Here is a 19,779-nt window from a genome sequence, read left to right as displayed (position 1 = left end):
AGTGTATGGGAAAGGCACTGAGGGCAAGGTTCCCTGTGGCAGGGGTGAAGGGGGCACAGACAGGTGGGGTGTGAGCTAGGAGAGGGTGATATGTTTTGGTAGGGCCTATAAAAATAGAGTTATTTAAAATGGCACAGAAATGAATCCCCTGACACACACACACGCACACGGGAGGTGAGGGGCAGGCTGGCATGGGCAGGGATGGGGCACACACCATCTTCTCTGGAAGTGGCTGGGTGGCAGTGCCAGTAGGGATAAGAGGGAGGGGACAAGTCAGCCCTCCTTCTGCCCAAGGTGACCCTGGCTGAAGCCAGCGCTGCTAATCCCTGCGCACTAAGAGGATCAGAAGGAACCAGCCCCGGATGGCCCCAGTGCCAGGACTTGGCACCCACCTGGTCCCACATCTCATGGGCACCCCCTCAATGCAGTGGGTGTCAACCCACACTCACCCCAACACCTCCATGTGGGAAGGGGGCAGCTCCTTCAGTCCCCTCTGCCCCCTCCCAGTACCAGCAGTCTCTGCAGAGCCAGAGGGAGAGCAGGGATCACCCAAGCTCCCAAAATCCCAGGAGCTGGAGCCCCCTCACCCCTCCAAGCACGGGGTGAGGGGAGGCAGTGTCTCAAATCTCAGTGGCCGTGATCTCCTCAAAGGGTGGGTCAGGGCCAGGGGGGTCACAGTGCTCAGGCAGGGGTTCCTCACCCTGGAGCCGGAGATGCTGGAGCCGCTGCTCCAGCCGCCGGTTGCGGCGGTACATTTGGATGTAGCTGTACTGCAGCTGCTTCTGGTAGCGAATAACCCGCTCCTTCTCACCCTGCCATGTGCCGCGCTCCTGCTCGAAGGCATCCCGCTGCTCCTGCCCGCGCCTCCGCTCCAGGGCCACCTCTGCACGCAGCCGCTCCAGCTGCTGCCGCAGCCCCACGCTGCCCCAGGGCTCCTCACCAGGCTGGGGACACCCCTCACCGGGTGGTGGGCACCCCTCGCTGGGTGGAGGGCACCTCGCGCGGGCAGTTTCCCGCAGCCCCGCCAGCTCCTGCTCCAGACGCCCGGCTTTGGCGCGGAAGAGGTCGGCCTCGCTCTTGCGGCGCTGCAGTTCGTTAGCGCAGACCTCCAGCTCCAGCGCCTTGAGGCGGGCGGCCTCCTGCAGCCCCTGCGCCCGCTGCTCACCCGTCTGCAGCTGTGCCCGCGCCTCCCGCAGCTGCGCCCGCAGCCCCAGCAGCTCCGTGCCACGCTGCGCCAGCTCTGCCTGTGCCTCCTTCAGCTGCTGCTTCAGCAGGGAGATCTCACCTGACTTCTGGCACACCTGCAGGGGGACAATGGGGCTCAGGTGCTGGCCAGGACCCCCAAGTCTGCACCCCTGACTCACCCTGCACTGTCAGACAGCTCACCTCCCACTTGGTCTCCTCCAGCCGGGGTGCCAGCTCGGTGCGCTCACGCTGGAAGGAGGCACAGCGGCGCTCCAGCAGCTCCCGCTCCTGCAGCAGCTGGGCAAAGTCCTCCTGCAGCTGCTTCTTCTCCTGCTGCAGCTGCAGCACCTGGAGCTGCAGGACCTGCTGTCCCCGCTGCGCTGCCTGGGCTGCCTGCCGCGCCTGGGCCGCACAGCGCTGCCGGAGACCCTCCAGCTCCTGCTCAGAGCGCCGCTGCTTCTCCTCGTACACCTGGGGGGGGACACGGGGGACACACACACACAGACACGTTCACCTTCTGCCTGCTGCAGGATGGGCACCCCCACAGTGCATGCCTCCAAATGGAGGAGGGGTACAGGAAGAGTGCAATGTGGTGCTGCCCTCCACTTTGGGCTCTCCCACATCCCTCTGCATGCTGGCTCCCCCATGTCAGCACCCCTAGAATCTATAGGGCTCCTCCAGCTCCACCAAAAGCACAAAGAAGTTGCAGGTCTCAGGCACATTGAAAAAAAGGGCACCCCAAGATGAGGTGTCCCAGTCTGTACAACTGGTCCCCAACAACCCAGGGACTACATAAGACTACCCACCGTTAGGGAAAAGCCACTGACACACAGAAAAAAGCATCCTCATATAAGTGTCTGGAGAGGGTTCCCAAAGGGCGTCCCTGCCTTCCAACCAGGGGGGATGTCTACCCAAGGGAGGGGAACAGGGAGAACGGGGGGACACCAGAGGCATACCTGGCAGATGGCCAACTCATTCTCATCCAGGCTGTCACGCAGGAGCTGCAGCTCAGCCTCCCTCTCCCGCAGCTTGTCCTCCAGCTCCCGCACCAGCATGGCCTCCTCGCCGGGCAGGGGAGAGCGCCCACAGGAGCCGCTCTCGGAGGAGGGCCGGCCCCGGCCACTCAATGAGCCCGTGCTCTTGCTGGAGGATGAGCGCCCGCTGTCCGAGTTGGAGGGGCGGCAGCCCCCCGGTGGGTCGGGGGGACCATGGGGGGTGGCCGGCAAGGCACCCACCTCGGGGTGCTGGCTGCAGCCTGTGCTGTAGGTGGGCAGGCTGGAGAGGGAGTTGCGCCCCGAGTCCGAGAGGGTGCTGGCGCGGCAGCTTAGGGAGCCGGGCTTTTCGGCACCCAGCAAGTGCGTGAGGCTCACCTGGCTCTCCGAGAGCCCAGGGCGCACCACTGTCTGGGCGCTCCGGAGCTTGGGCACCACCGGCTTGAAGGCCATAGGGCGGATCAGGGTCTTCTCCACGTTCTGCCAAGGAAGAGGGGAAGAGTTGGGGGGGAGGGCTGGGGAGGACCCATCATTCTCCCAAGGGGGTGCCGCAATGCCTTCCCACCCCAGACAAGGGCCAGCTGCTGTCTGCTCCATGCTTCCTTCACGGGGTACCCAAGTGGGCTCCTACTCACACAACCCTTACATGAAAGAAGGAACATCATGGGCATGGGGACCATCACCTGCCCAGGGACAGCCTCAGTGTGGCACAGGGAGCAAAGCCAAGCCCCAGCGCACACTCACCCACCCCGCTGCTCCCCCCTCCCTACCTCCTCCAGCTTGCCAGAGACAGGGACAAGCTTGGGGGGTGGCCCCCGCAGGTGACAACTTGGGGCTTGGTCATCGCGGGGCTCATCCGAATCACTGCAGGGGCTGGTGGGAGATGGCACGTCGAGCCAGTCACCGCAGAAGCCTCCATTGGCATAGGCATGGGTGACACCAGGCATGGCTGGGTGGGACTCCTCGGGAGATGGGGGGTCCCGCTGGGTGGCCCGGAGCAGCCCCTCTGGCTTGCGGAAGGAGGCAGTGGGGGGGTCCCCGTCGCAGGGCTGGCTGGCGTGGTCGTGGCGGGGCCGGCCGGGCAGGAGGCTGCTGACACTGCCCATGGTGGCAGGGGGTGAATGGGCAGCAGCACGGAGCTGTGCAGCCCCCTCAGCGATGGCCTCGAGGGGCACCGGCAGCGTCTGCACGATGGCCATGACGGGGGGAGCCCCGGCAGGCAGGGGCACACGGGCAGCCTGCAGGCAAGGAACAGAGGGCATCAGAGCTGTGGGCACCGCTGGACATGCCCCACTGGCTACCACTGTCCCCAGTCCCATGGCTGCAGGCTGACCCAAGGAGGGGCTGGCAGAAGAAGATGCCAAACGAACCAGAATAAAACGAGGATTAGCCAGGAGGGTGGCAGCAGCACCCCCTAAACTGGGCTCAGTACCCCAGAGGAGCATCCTGGGGCTGGGGGGTGCTGGTGGCACCGTGGCATGTGGTCCTGCCTCCGCCATGCCCTGGCATGACCCTGCTGCAGGAAGTGTGCCAGAGCTGGAGGCAAACCCCAAGAGGCCCACGGAGAGCCAGCTCCTGGGCAGCCTGCCCGCCTGCCCCACAGCACTGCCTGCCTCACAGCACCCGCCAGCACAGCCCCCACAGAGAGTGGGGGGCAGCCACACACACTGGGGACAGCCACTTCCCTGCCCCACAGCCCCCACCTCTCTTCCAGTGACCCCACTGCAGGTGACCCCCACACCCAACCATCCACAGCAGAGTGCAGAAGGGCACTTAAGGGGCAGCTGTCAGGCTGGTGGGTGCTTCAGGATGTGACACAAGGCTTTACCAGTCCCAATGCACAGGTGTCTCCTGTTCCCACTCCACACACTCCCCTCCAGCTGGGGGGGGGGGGGCTCTGCCAGCACCCCCATACCCCAACCCAGGCCATACGCCTGCGTGACGGGCACCAGCCGATGGGCCGGATCCATCCCCTGCTGCCTCATCGCATCTCGCACACGGCTGCGGCTGGCATGGGGTGCAGGCGGGGGGGGCACTGCCCACAGAGCTGTCACCTGAAATCAATCTGCCTGCCAGTGCCCGGGGTGGAGACGACCACAGGAGAGACGTCGGCAAGCCAGAGCCCCCCCCCGGCACCAGCACCCCAACCAGAGCAGCATGCCCATGACACTCCAGGGTGGGAAGATGGGTGACCCCCACCCCGGCTCGGCTCACCTCGCCAGCCGCTGCCCATCCGTCCGGTCCACTCGGGCCCCCACACCACGAACACAGCTCTACCGCCCACTGGAGCGGGAAGGAGAAAGAGGAGGGGATCAGGGTGCTGAAAGGCAGCGGGGGTCCCTGAGCCCCACGCAGCCCCCCAATCGGCAGGAACAGAGGGAGCAGTGCCAGCGTGGCACGGAGGGTGGCAGGGGAGCCTGGCAGTGGGTGCGCTGCTCCAAGCACCCAGGGATTGCTGTGGCCACCCTGGGAGGGGCGGTGGGGACAACAGCCCCCAGCATGGACCTGCCACTGCCGGAGGGGCAGGAGCAGGGATCACGGACACGGAACCCCCAAAAGGACATCTCGGGGCGCCGGAGCCGCAGCCAGCGATGTGCGCAGCACCGCATCCCAGCGGAACTGCCCCGGGACATGCAGGTCAGGGAACCCCTAGGGAGAGCCGGGTCCCCGTATGGACACGCGGGGGGGACACCGCCACCGCCGGGGCCCCGCGCTGGGCGGCGGAGGGAAGGGATCCCGTTTTCTCCTTCCCGCAAGCCCCCCCGGCCCGCAGACAGGGTCCCAGCGCCGCCCGAGAGGGAGGGGGCAAGGGGCCTGGAGGGGGGGGGCAGCTCAGCCGGCAGCGCCTGCAAAACATCCCTCCAGCTACCCAGTAAAACCAGCCAGCAACTGGGGCGGCGTCACAGCCAGCTGCTCCGGCCGGAGCGCCGCGGAGCCGCATCCCACCGTTCCGACCCCGGAACGGCAAGGCGAGACTCGGCCCATGTTCGGCCAGACCCGCACCCTGAGCTGATGGGTGTTCCGGGGGCTCCCGTGCCTCGGTGGCACCTCAGGACGCCCCCAGGGTAGGAAGGCTCGGCCTCTTATCCCTCCCCACACGCACCCGGTACCTGTGGGGTGGACACCCTCCCTATGCTTAGCTGTGCACCCCCACCATCCCGAGGCACCCTGGGTGGTGCTGGCCCCCTTGACCGCCCCATGCCCCCCCCTTGCACTCCCACCCACCCCACACTGCCCCTCATAGCCCCACAACACCCAGCCTGCCCCATAGTGCTTTCACCCTGCCCGGCTCCACAGCACCTATAAGTGCCCCATGACATCCCAGGGCCCCACTGCCCCACAGCTCTCCACAAGTGTCCTACAACATGCCTAAAGTTCACCATGACGTCCCCAAAGTGCCCTACGGAGCCCAGGGGCCTCTACAGCCCCACAATACCACGAAGTACCCCACAACACCCCCAAAGCACCTCACAGACAGCCTAGGTTTCTGCTGCCCCACAGCTCCCTCAAAATCCCCCTAAAACATCTTCAAAGTGTCCCGCAGAGCCCCAGGGCCTCTGTTGCCCCACAGCTCCCTTAAAGTGCCCTTAAAGCACCCCCAAAGTGTTCCAAAACACCCTCAAATTGCCCCACGGCACCCCTGGGCCTGCACTGCCCCGCAGCTTCCCGAGTGTTCCTAAAGCACCCCAAAAGTGCCCCACGACCCCCTAAACTGCCCCATAGAGCCCTGAGCCTCTGCATCCCCAGAGCACCCCCAAAATACCCCTGAAACACCCCAAAGCGCCCCACAGCCGCCGCTGCCCCCAGGACCCCCTTCAAAGCGGCCCCCCCAAGCCCTCAACCCCCGGCAGCTCCTCCAGAGCGCCCCCCAACCCTCTCCTCCGAGGTGTCCCCCGGCACCCCCGCGCTCCGGCCGCCCCTCGCAGCCCCCCGAGACCTCCCCGGCCCAGCCGCTGTTCCCGCACTCACCGCGGCCCCGCTGCCGCCCTCCCGCGCCGCGCCGCGCCCCGCCACCCCGCCCCCGCCACAAGCCCCGCCCCTAGGCGTGACCCCGCCCCCGTCGGGGCCCGCCCCTCCCGCGAAGCCACGCCCCCTCGCAGGAAGGGGAGGAGGCGGGGGGTGGTGTTGGCACGCATGGGTCCCCCCCAGCCCCATCCATTCCGGGTGATTCCTGACCTGGGAGACACACACACACACACACACACACACACACACACACGGGGCTTGCCCCCTTTTTTTACACCAGCCGAGCCCCCCACCTCGGGGGTCTCCACCAGCCCCAAACCTGCGGGATGAAGGTTGCGCCCGATACGGCCCCCCCAGGTTACTCCGGGAGCCCAGCACCCTGCCAAGGTGCAGGAAGGTTCTGCCTCGCCTGACACCCCCCTCATCCCTCCCCGGTGAGATGTGTTACTGCCACCCCTCGGCATTCCGAACCCCAGACTGGTGGGAAAGGGAGACAAAACAACCCATCAGCCCACCTGCAGCCCGGGGAGCTGCGGCTACCCCCCCCGGCACCTCCGCCGGGTCTGCGATCACACAGAGTCCCCCCCCAGGCTCAGCTCCATCACCCCCTCTCAACTCCAGGGAGGGATGGGTGTGAGACGGAGGTCCCAGGGTTTCCCGCTGCCCCAATTCCACCCCACAGCTCCATAACAGTAAAACTCGGGGGAAATGCGGATCAGGGAGCCAGAGGGGACTGAGGGGGTATAGAACATCCAGCCCCGGGGGCCTGGCTCCCACTGCCACCCCCCCTTACCTCTGCTTCCCTGGTATCCTCCTCTGCCATCACCCTCAGCCTGCCCTGGGGGAATGGGGGGGCTCACGCCTGCACCCACAGCACCCACGGGTGCTCTTGGGAGAGCCGGTGCACCCCGGAAACCCGGGGCTGGGTGTGTACCTCCCGCACACCCCGTACCCTCATTATGGCTCAGGTTAAAACTATGCTCAGTGCGCAGGTTGGCAATAACTGTGTGCCAGGGCAGGGGCAGGATGCTCTGCACAGCGGGACAGCCTCTGCGGTGCCCTCCCAGGATCCCCCAGTCACAGGGACAGTGGCACAGAAACAGCAATCACCTTTATGCTTTATTAAAACTAGAAAGGGAAAGAACTGAAAGGGATTAGACCACGATCTGGCCGTGGACTTGTCCTACCACAGGTAGGTCACAGTATCTGCTGCACAGAGCCTGAGGGCATGGGGATGGCCACCCCCTAGCCCAGCAGAGCAAGGCAGGGCTGCTCCCCCTGAAGTTTTACTGCTGGTGATGTCCCTGGAGAACAGAGCTGGTGGAGGCTCTGAGCAAAGGGGGCTGGGCTGTCGGCAGAGCTCTCAGCAGTCAGGAGTGATACCCTGGGGGTCCAGCTCCCACCATGGCCCATGGAGAGCAACAGCCATTCACAACCTCGCACACTTCCATCTATCACCTTCCTCTCGCTGTCTCCAACCCAGCCAGGATCCATCCCATTGACCCCTATCTGTGACAGGGGATTCAGCCATGTGTCCATCTGCAGGCCCCCTGCACCGTCCCCCCCAATCAGTGACAGTCCATGATTTCAGCTCCATTACAGCCACAATTTAACGACCTGTCCCAGGTCTGGAGATCCCCCCTCCACACTGCCTGCGCTGCCTCCACTCCCCACCATGCTCCCAACACTCAGCACCAGTACAGCACTGCCAGCATTTGCCAAAGCACCCTTGCCTGACTGCTCTTCTCTGGGATGAGCCCAACCTTCCTTTCTTGGTGGCCCCACATCTCATGGACACCATGGTGGTGGCCAACAGGCTTGCTCTTGCAGGAGAAAGGGCCACAGCAGTGTGTGGCTGCTGCTCCCTTGGGAGGGGGGCTGGTGTACCCCAGCCCCATGCTCCTAGCACCAGTCCTCATTCTTCTGACAGGCTGAGGAAGAGACCTGATGGGCTCACGGCTTCTTAGAGGCTCCTGAGCTTCCCTCTGGAGCTTTCTTGCTTGAAGGCTCCTTCGCAGCTAAAGGCGCCTTCTCCTCCTTCATCTTCTTCAGCTTGGCCTTGCTTTTGCTGGAGAAGGTGAGCGAGGTCTTGCTGAACTCCAGGGGGAAGACACCCACATCCCCATCGAAGCGGTTCTTGGACACCTGCAGGTAGCGCTTCCCTGGCCCCGACACCAGCTTACGGTCCTGCAGGATGAGGACGTTGTCGGCCTCCTGGCTGGCCTGCGGGAAGGAAAACATCTCCAGGAGGATGCTGGGGATGCAGCCAGAGTCAGGGGCTCCTTCGAGCCCTGGTATGGAGCATCCTAGGCCATGGCAACTCCAGCACTTCCCTAACACCAACCCCTTGTCTCCCCCAGGGACACCTCAGTGACCTGCTGTGCAGACAGGCTTGAGGAGCACAAGGGAGCACTGTGCACATTCACAGAGCACCTCCTGCCCACAGCTGCAGGGTCACTCAGCATCCCAGCAGAGACTGGGACACTTAAGAGCTCATTCCTCCACCCTCCCTGGCTCCTTCTTTAATTACCTCCTCCTACATCCCACTCATATTCAATGAGCATTAATTAACTGCACATAAAGCCCCATCAGCACTTTAACTGGCAAAGGATTTGCTCTCTGCCTGCATCTCCCTGGCCAAATTGGGACTCCACACATCTGCAGCAAGTGACAGGAATCCTGGGGACATCCTGCCCCTCACAGCACTCTGGTTCCCCAGTGATGACCCATGGTGCTGGTGGGAGCAGGGGACAGCTGCCCAATGCATCCCAGCCCCACCTGGGAACACACTGTGCCTGAGGGACAGGAAAGGCCACTCCAGCCCAGCTCACCTTGGCAGAGCCGAAGATGGAAGCTGTCTGCAGCTCCTTCTCATCATCCTCCTTGCGGGGATGGATGACCAGTGTGATGTGACAGGTATTGTCCGTGGCAAACTTGCGGAAGGCACCAACGATGTAGTCCTGTGCGGCGAGCCTGCCATGGCAGTGAGAATGGGGTCAGGGGCTCACTCTCCATGAGGCTCTTGGGCCCATGTGGGAAAAGGGATGGGACATGACCGGGATCGTGGGTAAGTGGCTCATGCTTTCCCCACCTCCTCCTCCTCAGGGCAGTGATTGCCCTTCAAGGACACTGGGCTGCCAGACAGGACTAAAGGGGACAGCCCTGTTGTGGCACACAGCAGGGCCAGCTCCAGCAATGACAGTGGCAGAGGAAGGAGGGGCAGCTTGGAGAAAGGCTACCTGTCCACAGAGAGGTGCTCATATCCCATCATGAACTGGAGGTTGTCGACGACCACGTGGGTGATGTCGTACATGTAGACAGCGTGTTGCATGGTGTCTATCACAGCCCTGGGTAGGGGCAGACTGGGATCAGCCCCGGCAATGAGTGGAGGCAGGCATGGGGATGTGGAGGGGCTGAGCTGGCTCCAGGCACATCCCACCTCCACATTTTCTCCGGCACAGGACAGGCACAAGCCTCATCCCCATCCCTCACCCCACAGGTGAGGGCAGCAGGATCAGGAGAACCCGGACCCTACCCACCACCCTGTGATCCCCCCAGCCCACAGGGGATGTGTGCAGGTGCCACAGCACCTGGTGAATAAAAGCAGCCAGAGGTGCCTGTCTTGCTCCTCAGCAAACAGCAGTGCTGCCAGTGAGCAGGGTGTGTGGGGGACACATCCTGTCACGGGCAGAGGCTGGTTTTACAGCAGCCATCCAGCACAGGAACACGTCCTTTCCCTCCACCCCCACCCCAGAAGAAGGCTGTGAGAGTCCCCACATGCCAGCCCTGGGACTTGAACAGCCACAACATGCCTCCTGCCAGCCCCAAACCTGCAGAGGAAGAGCCCCAACTCCTCAGGGCCCCACAGCACATGCTGTGAGGGATAACTGATACTGGGGATGAAGGTGTGGGAACATACTTGATGTTCTGTTGGCCATGGAAAGTCATGAAGTAGAGTGGGAGGTCCTCAAAGCGATCGGCCCACTCATCATACAGCTCCAGCTTGTCATCCAGGCGCTGGGTGGCAAACTGTGTCAGCATGATCTTGGCCAGGCGGACATTGTTGATCTCAAAGCTGCCCCACAGCGTGCACACCCCCTGCATGCACAGGTCCAGCGCATACTCACTGATAAAGGTTGTCTTCCCACTGCCCGTCGGGCCTGGTGCAAGGACAATGACAGGAGAAATTAGATAGGGGAAATTATCTGACCCATCCTGAATACATTGGGGGGCTGTTCAGAGGTGGAAGTGCCGGGGAGTGGGATAAGAGCAGCCCACCCACAGCACTCCCACCATATACAAGCAGCATCTCCTGCTGGGCTGCATCTTTGGACACACACACATTGCCTTCAGCAGCCAGCAGGTCCCTGTGGAGTGTGGGGAAGGGCTGGCATAGGGAGGGCTCAGAGAAGAGGTGGCAGGTGGAAGCAGGGGTGAGGGACACCCCAGAATTTCCTGTGCTGCCCCAGGCAGGGAGCCCATCACCACACTGGTGCATCAAGCCCCACTGCACCCAGAACAGACTCAGCCGAAGCCAACACAAGCAGAAAGGGACCTGAAAGATTTGCAAGGCATCACCCCCAAGGGTGAAGCACCAAAGAACCTTCTGCTCTCCCCATCCACCAGCAGTCTGCTCATCACCTGTGAAGACAGTGAGCTCCCCTCTGCGGTGCCCTTTGAGGAGCTTGTTGAGCTCGGGGAAACGCACCCACTTGACACCAGCCACCTGCTCGCTGTTGACCAGCTCCCCAAACACCTCCTCACGCAGCTGCCGGAAGGACACGATGGATTTGTGGCTGGCAGGCAGGGCAGCACGCAGGATCTTGGTGAGGTTCAGGCCCTGGTTCAGAGCCTCCAAGGGCCGGGGCTGCAGGTTGCCGGGGCGCACCAGGGAGCAGCGCTTGAGGCTCAGCTTGCGGGCAAAGAGCTTGGCGGCTTCCCAGGAGCGCAGGTCCTCACCCAGCCACAGTGTGATGCGCTTGAACTGCTCCAGGTAGGGGAGGAGGGCGGGGGGCAGGGAGGTGGACCCTCGTGGCAGGGCCAGGCTGGCCACCCCTGTGGCTTGGTGCAGGGCCAGGGCATCCAGCTCCCACCCCGTTAACACCAGCTCTGTGTCTCGGCGGCCGATCAAGGGCAGACCAAAGAGATTGCAATAGGAATCGAAGCGGGGTAAAGTCTCTTCCACGTAAACTATCGTATCCCCCTTCTTCTCCATCCTCAGAAGCTTCAGGCCCTTTAGGGTGGCATCACGGGGACTAAACCAGGGGAAGACAAGGGACTTGGCAGTCCTCAGATAACGCACCCCAAAGCGTTTCAGGGTGGCATCCGTCACCCGGTTGATACCAAACATGGCCTTGGTCTCCTTGGTCTCATCATTATCCAACAGATCACAGAGCGGCAGCGCCCGCTCCCAGATGCAGCGGGCATCCTCACGAGCCCGCCGCATGTCCTCCTCTGCCTCCTCCGAGCTGTCGGGGGGAGCGCCGCGGTGCTGCAGCTCCACGTTGGCCTGGAAGTCCTGCCAGGTGCCCTCGGCCAGGGTGGCCGTGCACAGGAAGCTGCCCGTGGTTTTGTCAATGAAAAGCGTGTAAGGGGCGCTGGCGGCCGTTGGCTGCTCCTCCCGGCCGGCGGTGAAGAGGCTGGGGGTGTGCAGGCAGCTGTACCCGTCGTGGAAGGGGATGCCCTGGGCGCGCAGGTACTGCCGGATCTCGGTGATGGTGACGGAGGGCACGGGCGCCTCGGGGGAAGGCAGCACGTCCTTCTTGTAGCGCCGCTGGGTGAGGCGGCCCGGTACGCCGGGGCTCAGGGAGGCTCCTTTGCTCCTCGCCCCGCAGCACAGCAGCGGCAGGAGGCGGCCGGCGGCTCTGCAGGGCCGCAGGGGCACCACCGCCATCCTGCCAGTCCCGGGCAGCTGCCGATCCGCATCGGCCGCTGCCCCCCGGTCCTCTCCCGGTTTCCCCCGGTCCCGGCGCCGCTCAAGCCTCCCCCCCCACGTGGAGCTCCGCGGTCGCCGCCATCGCCCGCGCCCGCCGCGCTCAGCGCGTCACTTCCAGCAGAGCCGGATGCGGATGTCCTGTGCTCCCGGCGCGGTTCCGGTTCCCGGGGAACAGGCGCCATGACGAGCCGCGGGTCGCCCAGCCGGTTCCTCACGTCCGTCCTGCACAACGGCGTGGGCCGCTACGTGCGGCAGCTCCAGCGCCTCCAGCTCCTCTTCAGCCCCACCGCGGCCGATGCCCGCGGCGCCAGGTACCGCCCCGGGGGCACCGCAGCGCTGCCTCTGAGCGCCGGGGGTGGGGGGGAGGGTAGTGAGGAGGAGAGGAAGAGGAAGAGGGAGCCTCGGTGACCCCTGATCTCTGACCTGGTGGGGAGGGGGTGGTGCCAGCCTGTATGGGTGTGTGTAATGCAGAACTAATGATGGTAATAACAATGATAAGGGAAATAACAAGGGAAGAGAATACAACCGCTCACGACCGATACCCAAAGCCCGACCCCAGCAGCGAGCTAGCCCTTCCGGGTAACTGCCCCCAGTTTATATACTGGGCATGACGTGGTGTGGTATGGAGTAATGTACCACAACTGTCCTTTTGCCTAGTTTGGGTCAGGTGTCCTGTCTCTGCTTCCTCCTGGCCTCCTGTGCCCCTCCTCCCTGGGAGAGCATGAGACTAAAAGTCCTTGGTAGGAATAAACATTACTTAGCAACAGCAAAAAACCATCGGTATTATCAGCACTGTTCTCAGCCTCAAGCCAAACCACAGCACTACACGAGCTACTAAGAAGGAGAAAACCACTGAAAACCACTACAGCTGAACCCAGGGCAATGGGGAAGAGGGAGGGTGCTGCTGAGCTCTGACTCCCAGAGGTGGGCGGCACTGCTGACCCTCAGCACACAGGCAGGCTGGTGGTGATCTCTGCCCTTCACCATGGGTGGCGGCTGCAGTGACCTCAGACCACGCCAGACCCCCTCTGACCCCCCAGGCAGTTCGTGGAGGAGGTGGCACTGGACTTCGCTCGGCAGCACCCTGATGTCGTCCTCTACGTCAGGCCCTGCTCCAACCCGACCCCGGTGCTGGTGGCTGAGTACTGTGAGTGCAGTTGGAAATAAGGGGATGTGGGGCAGGATGATGGGGTCCCTCCCGCCCTGGTGCTCCCCCACCTCTGCCCTGCTGCGGACAGCACTGGGGATGGCTGCTCTGAGGGGCAGGGGAACAGCAGCTGTCCCCCAAGGGGAGTGTTGGGGAGGAAGGAGGGGAATGTGCCTTGGCCTGTTCCAGTGGAGGACCACAAGGATGCTCAGAGGTCTGGAGCATCTCTCTTATGAGGAGAGACTGCAGGAGCTGGGCCTCTTCAGTCTAGAGAAGAGAAGGCTGAGAGGGGATCTCATCAATGCGTATAAATATCTCAAGGCAGGTGCCAAGAGGATAGTGCCAGACTCTTTTCAGTGGTGCCCAGTGACAGGACGAGGAGCTATTGCCATAAACTAGAACACAAGAAGTTTCACCTCAACATGAGGAAGAACTTCTTTACGTTGAGAGTGGCAGAGCACTGAACAGGCTGCCCAGGGTGTTGTAGAGTCTCCCCTTTCTGGAGCCATTCAAAACCTGCCTGGATGTGTTCCTGTGTAACCTGCTCCAGGTGGTCCTGCTGTCGCAGGGGTTTGGACTGGATGATCTCCAGAGGTCCTTTCCAACTCTAATGATTCTGTGCTCCCTCCCTGCTCTGCCGCAGTGAATGGGACAGTGCGGGAGGAGCTCATCACCAGCAAGACAAGCGAGGAGATCCTGCAGCTGGCCACCAAGCTGGCCGGCCAGTCCGGCCTGGACATCATCCGCATCCGCAAGCCCTTCCACACTGACAACCCTAGCATCCAGGGCCAGTGGCATCCCCTCACCAACAAACCCTCCATCCTTACTGTGCGGGGCCCACGGCTCCAGGCCCAATAAAGCCTCAGCCCCATACCCTATGCCTCTGCATCCACCTTTCCTGCCCACAGAGAAAACATCACTTCCAGACAGAGCCGTGTTTATTGCCAGGGGGCACATGGGGCTCTGCATGAGGGGTGCCAGACACGGAGGGTGATGCCTCTCCTTGCAGAGGGTGGGTGCTTGAGGGTGGCTTGGTCCCACCTTGCAGCAAAACCAAGGGTTGGGGCAGGATGGGGGAATGCAGGCGTTTGGCTCTTGCCTTTTCCCACTGCACCTCACCCTGCTGGGGCAGGCGGGCCTGGGCTCCAGCCTGCTGGGGACACCAAGGGCTGCCACCGTGTTCCTGCCCCCTGCTGGGCTGAGCTCCAGGTGATGTCCTGACCCTGGAAGTGCCAGCAAGGAACACAGAAGGGAGGTCATGCACCTCAACAAGTCTCCCCCTTCCCAGCTTCTCCAATGGCACAGATCTGCCCCCACAACGGGACATGCTTTTGTCACTCCAGTTCCTCAGGTGCCCCCAGGAGGTGGCAGGAGAGAGGTAGGTGGGGGGATTTAGGGACAGTGGCTGCCTCTTGAAAGTGCCATGAAGGGCAGGAGGCCCCAGTGGGAGACAGGCCTTGTCCAGGACTCCTTGCTCTGTGAGAATGTTTCTCTTCCCACGTCCCATGGTGGACGGGGCTGTGCCTGAACCCCCGTTCTCCAGCAGCACCACGCGGGAGGGCAGAAACATGGCGCCGCAGGGGCACTGCAGACGCTGTGGGGAATGTTGGTGCTGCACTAAGTCCCCTGCCACACCGCAGGGCGCAGCTGTGGCTGCCAGTCCTGCTGCCAGCGTGTCCTGCTGCTGCATCCTGCTCTTCCTCTGCAGCGCCCTGGGGAGAGAGGGCAGAGCACTGTCAGGGTCAGAGGTCCCAGAGGTGCCACCTCCCCCAGTCACCCAGCCCTGTGTTTTACCTGTATCCTCCTCACAGCAGGCACACATCGCTCCACCAGCTGCTCCAGGACATTCTGGACATCAGCTCCTCACCCAGCTCCAACACTCACTGAACTGTCCTCTTCCTGGAGCCATCCCTGGGGGCAGATGTGGGAGAGCGGGCAGGGGCTGGCAGCCACCAAGGCCACCACCAACAGTGTGACTTGTGTCCACAGCCCCTCTCCTGTGAGCAGAAAGCTGAGGAGCCCCCAGCCCCGCTCCCTGCTCCTCACCCACCTCTCATCAGCCAAGGGACACCCAGCAGGGCAGGCCAAGTCCATGCGTCCACAACAGCATCTCTGCCTCACACCTGGACAGACGGACAGACAGAAACTCTCCCTCCCCCCAGGGTCCGCCTTCAGCCAGGTGCCAGCTCCTGCCTCCAGCTTGTGGCCACCGTCAGTGGGTTTTTATATATAAATAGAGCTCCAAATTTAAATAGATTCTTTTTTTTCTGTATAGCGAGTCTCAAAAGTCAGAGAAAAGCCAAAGGAATGGCCGAGCCCAGGCCTGGCCCGGCTGTGCCATCCAGGAGGTAGTTTTGCCTGAGTCTTGTAACACTGCTGGCAGGGGGTGGGAGAAGGGGCTGGAGGGGAAGAGGGTCCTGCTGGCAGGACCCCCCCAGCCCCTACACGGAGCTCTCGTCCAGCTTCTCCACCAGCTGCGTGTGTTTCCGCTTCTCCAGGATCTTGCTGAGCTCCTCGGTGAAGGATGCGCTGTAGAGCGGCGAGACCAGCGGCTCCTCCTGCTGCTGCAGCAGCATGTAGCTGTTGCCATTCATCTTGCGGAGCACGTTGGGCAGAGTCCCCATGCCGTTGGTGAGCTCGGCCGGCAGTGGCGGCGGCAGCGGGGGCACGGCAGCCGGCAGCTCCTTCACCGGGGATGTAGCAGCCGTGGGTGCCTCACCAGGGATGATCCGCAGGCAGCCATCGGGGTAGGCGAGCTCTTCCTCCTCCTCCTCCTCTTCCCGGTGGCCCTTGCGCAGGCAGTTGGCCGAGACGGTCTGCAGCTCCACAGTGGCTGGCCGCGGATCCCCCAGCACATACTTGCCTTTGCGCTTCTCCAGGCAGGACACATAGAGGAGGACGGTGCTGAGCACGGTGCACAGCACCACCAAGGCGACGATGGCAGAGACATAAGCCACCTTCATGTCGCTGGCTGCCTGGCTGATAGCATGAGGCCGTGAGGCAGCCGTGGGGCTGCGGGGCAGCTCGGGCAGCACGGTGAGGCTGTAGGCAGCCAGCAGCGTCCGGAGGCCCCGCTCCTCGCCGTAGCAGCGGTACTCGCCATTGTGCTGGGGCAGTGTGTCTGTCACCAGCAGCCCGTCCACCCCAATGCGCAGCCGGTCCTGCCCCGTGTCCAGCGCCTCGCTGCCGTTCAGCAGCCAGACAGCTCGTGCCAGGTTGGAGCGCTGGTCGCAGGGCAACAGCACATCGTCCCCCTGCAGAACCGTCCGGTTCTTCCACAGCAGAGAGCCTGTGGGGACAAGCACTGCCTTGCACCATTCCCAGTCACCCTAAGGGATGCCGGACACCAGCATCCCCTGTAGTCCTAAGGGGCTGTACAGACTCACCCCGCCCAGAGCTGCTCCGGCATCCCTCGTTGCCACTCTGAATGTCCTGCACCAGCCCTGCCCTGCAAGACACTGGGGCTTCAGCCATACAGCCCTGACTGAGCCCACCCTTATGGGGTCACAGCCACCTGGGGGATGCCAGACCCTTGAGGTAGCATTGGGGTGACTGTGCCATGGGGTGATGTGCAACAGCATGGGATGGGGCAGGTGGAAGGCTCATGGGGACCTCACTGGGGATGGGCAATCTATCCCTACCTGTCTGTGGTGGCAGTGGCGCGGCAGGACCTGCCATCCCAGGCGCAGTAGGGGTCCCGGGCGAGGATGCAGTCGTAGCAGGTGGTGTACCTACTGCAGGAGGCCAGGGGCACCTGCAGGATCCCAGTGGCTCCCCCCACGTACAGGCTCCTCTGGAGGAAAAGGACTGGCTCAGCACTGACATGGCATGGTGCAACTGGGCTATGGGGTGCTCCATGCTGCCCAGAGATCCAGCTCTCCCTCAGTGCGGTGCATGGGGAAGGGACCCCAGCTCCAGCCAGTGTTGAATGGCTGCAGCTGGAGGCCAGACTGCTCCCTTTCCTTAGGCTCTGGCATGTATCCCGAGCTGGGGTGACCCAGGAGTCATGTCCCCCCCATTCCACAAACAGCCCAAAGGCTGCAGCACAAACATGCCCCATGTGTGGTGTTCCCCCACTTCTTCCACCCCTCACCTGGGCATGGGAGATCACCAGGCTCTCCACAGGCTGCGGGTCCCTAAACACCTGCACCTCCTCCACAATGTGGATGCCAGAGCTCACCACCACAGCCTTGTGGATCCAGCCATCCCCTGGAGAGCAGAGCAGGGGGTCAGGAAGGAGTGTGGGGTGTGCTCCCTGCCTGCAGAGACCCGACGAACTCATCCCGTGCTCACCCGTCCCCATGAAGAGCACATCGTAGGAGCGGCCGTCAAGGGCCTGCACCCTGTCCACGGCCAGCCGGCTGTACACCACGCTCTTCTTCACCAGCAGCGGCTCCCCGCCAGCCGGCTTCACCTCCTCAAACATGAGCGGGTGCAGCTTCACAAAGTCCAGGACACTGTTGGGCAGGTCCTGCGAGGAGTTGTAGCCCTTCCTGCGGGAGCGGTCCGTGATGCACTGCCCAGGGGAGATCGGGGTCAGGAGGGGATGCAGCTGCCCCGTGTCCCCCCATCTCCACACCCGCAAGCACTCACAGAGCCAGGTCGGGGCTCAGGCACTGCACCGTCGTAGCGGGACCACTTGCGAGCCGAGTCCTGGTACTCCATGTAGGGGCCCTCGAAGGCACGCTGCACTGCTGAGATGCTGTAGCGGCACACGGCTGAAGCCTCCATGGTCCTCCTGGGGGATAAAAGCCCACCTGAGCTCAGGCAGACATAAGGGCGCTCCCCACCACTGCACCCCCAGGTGCTCAGCACCTCCCTGCGTGTCCCCTTGAGCATCTCTGGTCTCCCCCCATGACTTTTAACTCCAGCCATTTTGGCTGCTGCCCTGCTCACCACTGTGCTGAAAGCGTGAAGGCAGCATAGAAAACGGTGCTGGCCCAGCTGCCTCCATCCAGGCTGCAGACGCTGCGCAGCACCTCGTAGTAGGGGATGTAGCAGACCAGGCGTGCCTTCATGAAGGATGTCCACTTGCGCTGCAGGATCTTCTTCCCCCCCACGTCGCTCTGGGAGGGTGCAGGGAGCATTTCTGCACAGGCTGGTGGGGGGTGCATGTCCCTCTGCCCATGCCTCACTTCCCCCCAAGCCTCTGTCCCAGTGCTTGGCTCCCCATGGCTGGGGGCATGCCTACCTTGCAGACACGGGCCACCCGGGCTACTCGGGCCACCTGGCTCTTGTCGAAGAAGGATGTGGTCTCCTCACCTGCCCACTCCGTGAAGAAGTAGTAGATTTTGTCATCGTCACCCACAGGGCTGTCCTTGCTCTCCCGGACCAGCACTGAGGCCACGAACTCAGCATCTGGAGAACACAGAGTGAGAGGTGGAGGCTGAGGACCCACTATGGGATGGAGGATTGCTCCCTGCCTCAGTCTCTTTATGGCAAAGCATACAGGACCCCAGGGGTACCCCAACTCCTGGTCCATGCTCCCCAAGGCACTGCACAGCATCCCACAGTCCATGACACTGGCCCCAGGGGACAGTAGTGGTCTCACCATTCAGCCAGTGCAGTGGGGACTCCTCTGTCTTCAGTGGCCGCTGGTGCAGGTTCCTCCGAATATCAGGGAGGCTCCGAAACTCGTAGCGTGTGGCCGTGTACAATCCACCATCTGGGCAGGGCAGGCACCATCAGCATGGTGCTGCTCCCCAGGGATAGCCCCAAAAGCCACCAGCATCCCCATGCCCCAAGTGGAAAAGGAGGAGGAAAACCAAGACCTGGCTTGCTAAGGCCCCTGCATACAGAGCCCACCCAACTGGGGACCCCCCATGGGGGCACTGGGGATTGGGCCAGGGTCGGTGGCATCCCACATGTCCCCATCAGCCCCGGCAAAGGTGCCGCTTACCCACGATGAGGCCAGTGTAGCCACGAGCAGGGTCGTATGGGCACTTCTCCTTGCCCTCCTCAAAGTGTGATGGCAATGTAAATCTGTTGGCATCCTTGAGGGGGACAGGGGACTGGGTTACACAGGAGGCGACAGACCTTCCTCGCCTGCCAGCCCCAAGCTCTCTGCTGCTAGTGGGGACAAAGTCATGCCCATGTCCTTGTATAGGCAAGACAAACCCTCCCTGCACCCTCTAGCTGGTTGGAAACCACATGGACAGCCAGAGCCCACAGCCAAGCGCAGGGCAGAGGGCTCAAAAGGAGCCCCAGCACCCCACTTTAGCATCGTGTGGGCACCAGGCAGGATCCGGCCAGCACAACCCACGTTCCCAGCCTATGCCTGGCCAGCAGACGCTGTCCAGCCAGGCTGGATCCCCCGGGGGATGTCCCTGTCACGGCAGGAGTTATTTTCTTTGGGGTTTGTAGTTCAAAGCACGTCAAATAATGACCGGGCCCTTCCAGCTCAGCGGCTGCTCCGCCTGACTCCCAGGGCGTGCAACAGCCAAACCGGACCGGCAACACGGTTGTGGGAATGGGCACGGCTCCACCGGGATTCCCTGGCCATGCTGTGGACATGGTCCTAGGAGGCCCCTTTGGTCAGGGAGGGAGGTGGGCAA

At 62.9% G+C, this 19,779-nt stretch overlaps 4 protein-coding genes across 5 annotated transcripts in view; 1 reads left to right on the top strand and 3 right to left on the bottom strand.

Annotated features, from left to right (window-relative positions):
- Window positions 1-620: 620 nt before the first annotated feature.
- Window positions 621-6,165, bottom strand: LZTS2 (leucine zipper tumor suppressor 2; the record flags this gene model as incomplete). Its single annotated transcript, XM_080621477.1, has 6 exons — window positions 6,147-6,165; window positions 4,392-4,460; window positions 2,948-3,415; window positions 2,142-2,657; window positions 1,387-1,656; window positions 621-1,301 (listed from the first exon to the last, which is right to left on the bottom strand). Exons 3-6 carry the CDS (start codon window positions 3,374-3,376, stop codon window positions 621-623), a joined length of 1,896 nt encoding a protein of 631 aa, XP_080477603.1. The 5' UTR covers window positions 3,377-3,415; window positions 4,392-4,460; window positions 6,147-6,165.
- TWNK (twinkle mtDNA helicase) lies at window positions 6,015-12,036 on the bottom strand (the record flags this gene model as incomplete). Its single annotated transcript, XM_080621137.1, has 7 exons — window positions 6,015-6,353; window positions 6,437-6,620; window positions 8,101-8,366; window positions 8,975-9,116; window positions 9,383-9,490; window positions 10,063-10,303; window positions 10,785-12,036. 7 exons carry the CDS (start codon window positions 12,034-12,036, stop codon window positions 6,015-6,017), a joined length of 2,532 nt encoding a protein of 843 aa, XP_080477263.1.
- Window positions 12,037-12,232: 196 nt separating this feature from the next.
- MRPL43 (mitochondrial ribosomal protein L43) lies at window positions 12,233-14,098 on the top strand. 2 transcript variants are annotated; one of them, XM_080622203.1, is made up of 3 exons: window positions 12,233-12,389; window positions 13,119-13,225; window positions 13,869-14,098. In XM_080622203.1, exons 1-3 carry the CDS (start codon window positions 12,259-12,261, stop codon window positions 14,081-14,083), a joined length of 453 nt encoding a protein of 150 aa, XP_080478329.1. In that variant the 5' UTR covers window positions 12,233-12,258; the 3' UTR covers window positions 14,084-14,098. The 2 variants fall into 2 exon arrangements, with proteins under 2 accessions (XP_080478329.1, XP_080478330.1); XM_080622204.1 differs by having other exon boundaries at window positions 13,081-13,225; window positions 13,776-13,912.
- Window positions 14,099-15,498: 1,400 nt separating this feature from the next.
- Window positions 15,499-19,779, bottom strand: part of SEMA4G (semaphorin 4G) — a 61,411-nt gene continuing 57,130 nt past the window's right edge. Inside the window, exons 26-35 of the mRNA XM_080622202.1 lie at window positions 19,125-19,218; window positions 18,777-18,890; window positions 18,417-18,583; window positions 18,122-18,291; window positions 17,819-17,963; window positions 17,519-17,741; window positions 17,319-17,434; window positions 16,867-17,018; window positions 16,612-16,673; window positions 15,499-16,529 (exon numbers count right to left, since the gene is read on the bottom strand). Of these exons, the coding sequence (XP_080478328.1) occupies window positions 15,667-16,529; window positions 16,612-16,673; window positions 16,867-17,018; window positions 17,319-17,434; window positions 17,519-17,741; window positions 17,819-17,963; window positions 18,122-18,291; window positions 18,417-18,583; window positions 18,777-18,890; window positions 19,125-19,218 (2,106 nt within the window). The 3' untranslated portion in view covers window positions 15,499-15,666. The remainder of the gene's footprint in view (window positions 16,530-16,611; window positions 16,674-16,866; window positions 17,019-17,318; window positions 17,435-17,518; window positions 17,742-17,818; window positions 17,964-18,121; window positions 18,292-18,416; window positions 18,584-18,776; window positions 18,891-19,124; window positions 19,219-19,779) is intronic.

Source organism: Psittacula echo, assembly GCF_963264785.1.
Source record: "Psittacula echo genome assembly, chromosome: 6".
NCBI classification, from domain to species: Eukaryota; Metazoa; Chordata; class Aves; order Psittaciformes; family Psittacidae; genus Psittacula; species Psittacula echo.
This window is presented reverse-complemented; position numbering and strand designations above follow the sequence as displayed.

Bases quoted from the DNA above. Each gene is read 5' to 3' on its own strand.
- MRPL43 (XM_080622203.1), top strand. From the start codon at position 12,259: ATGACGAGCCGCGGGTCGCCCAGCCGGTTCCTCACGTCCGTCCTGCAC. The intron at 12,390-13,118 runs GTACCGCCCCGG...CTGACCCCCCAG, and splicing joins GCCGATGCCCGCGGCGCCAG to GCAGTTCGTGGAGGAGGTGG. The intron at 13,226-13,868 runs GTGAGTGCAGTT...GCTCTGCCGCAG, and splicing joins GGTGCTGGTGGCTGAGTACT to TGAATGGGACAGTGCGGGAG.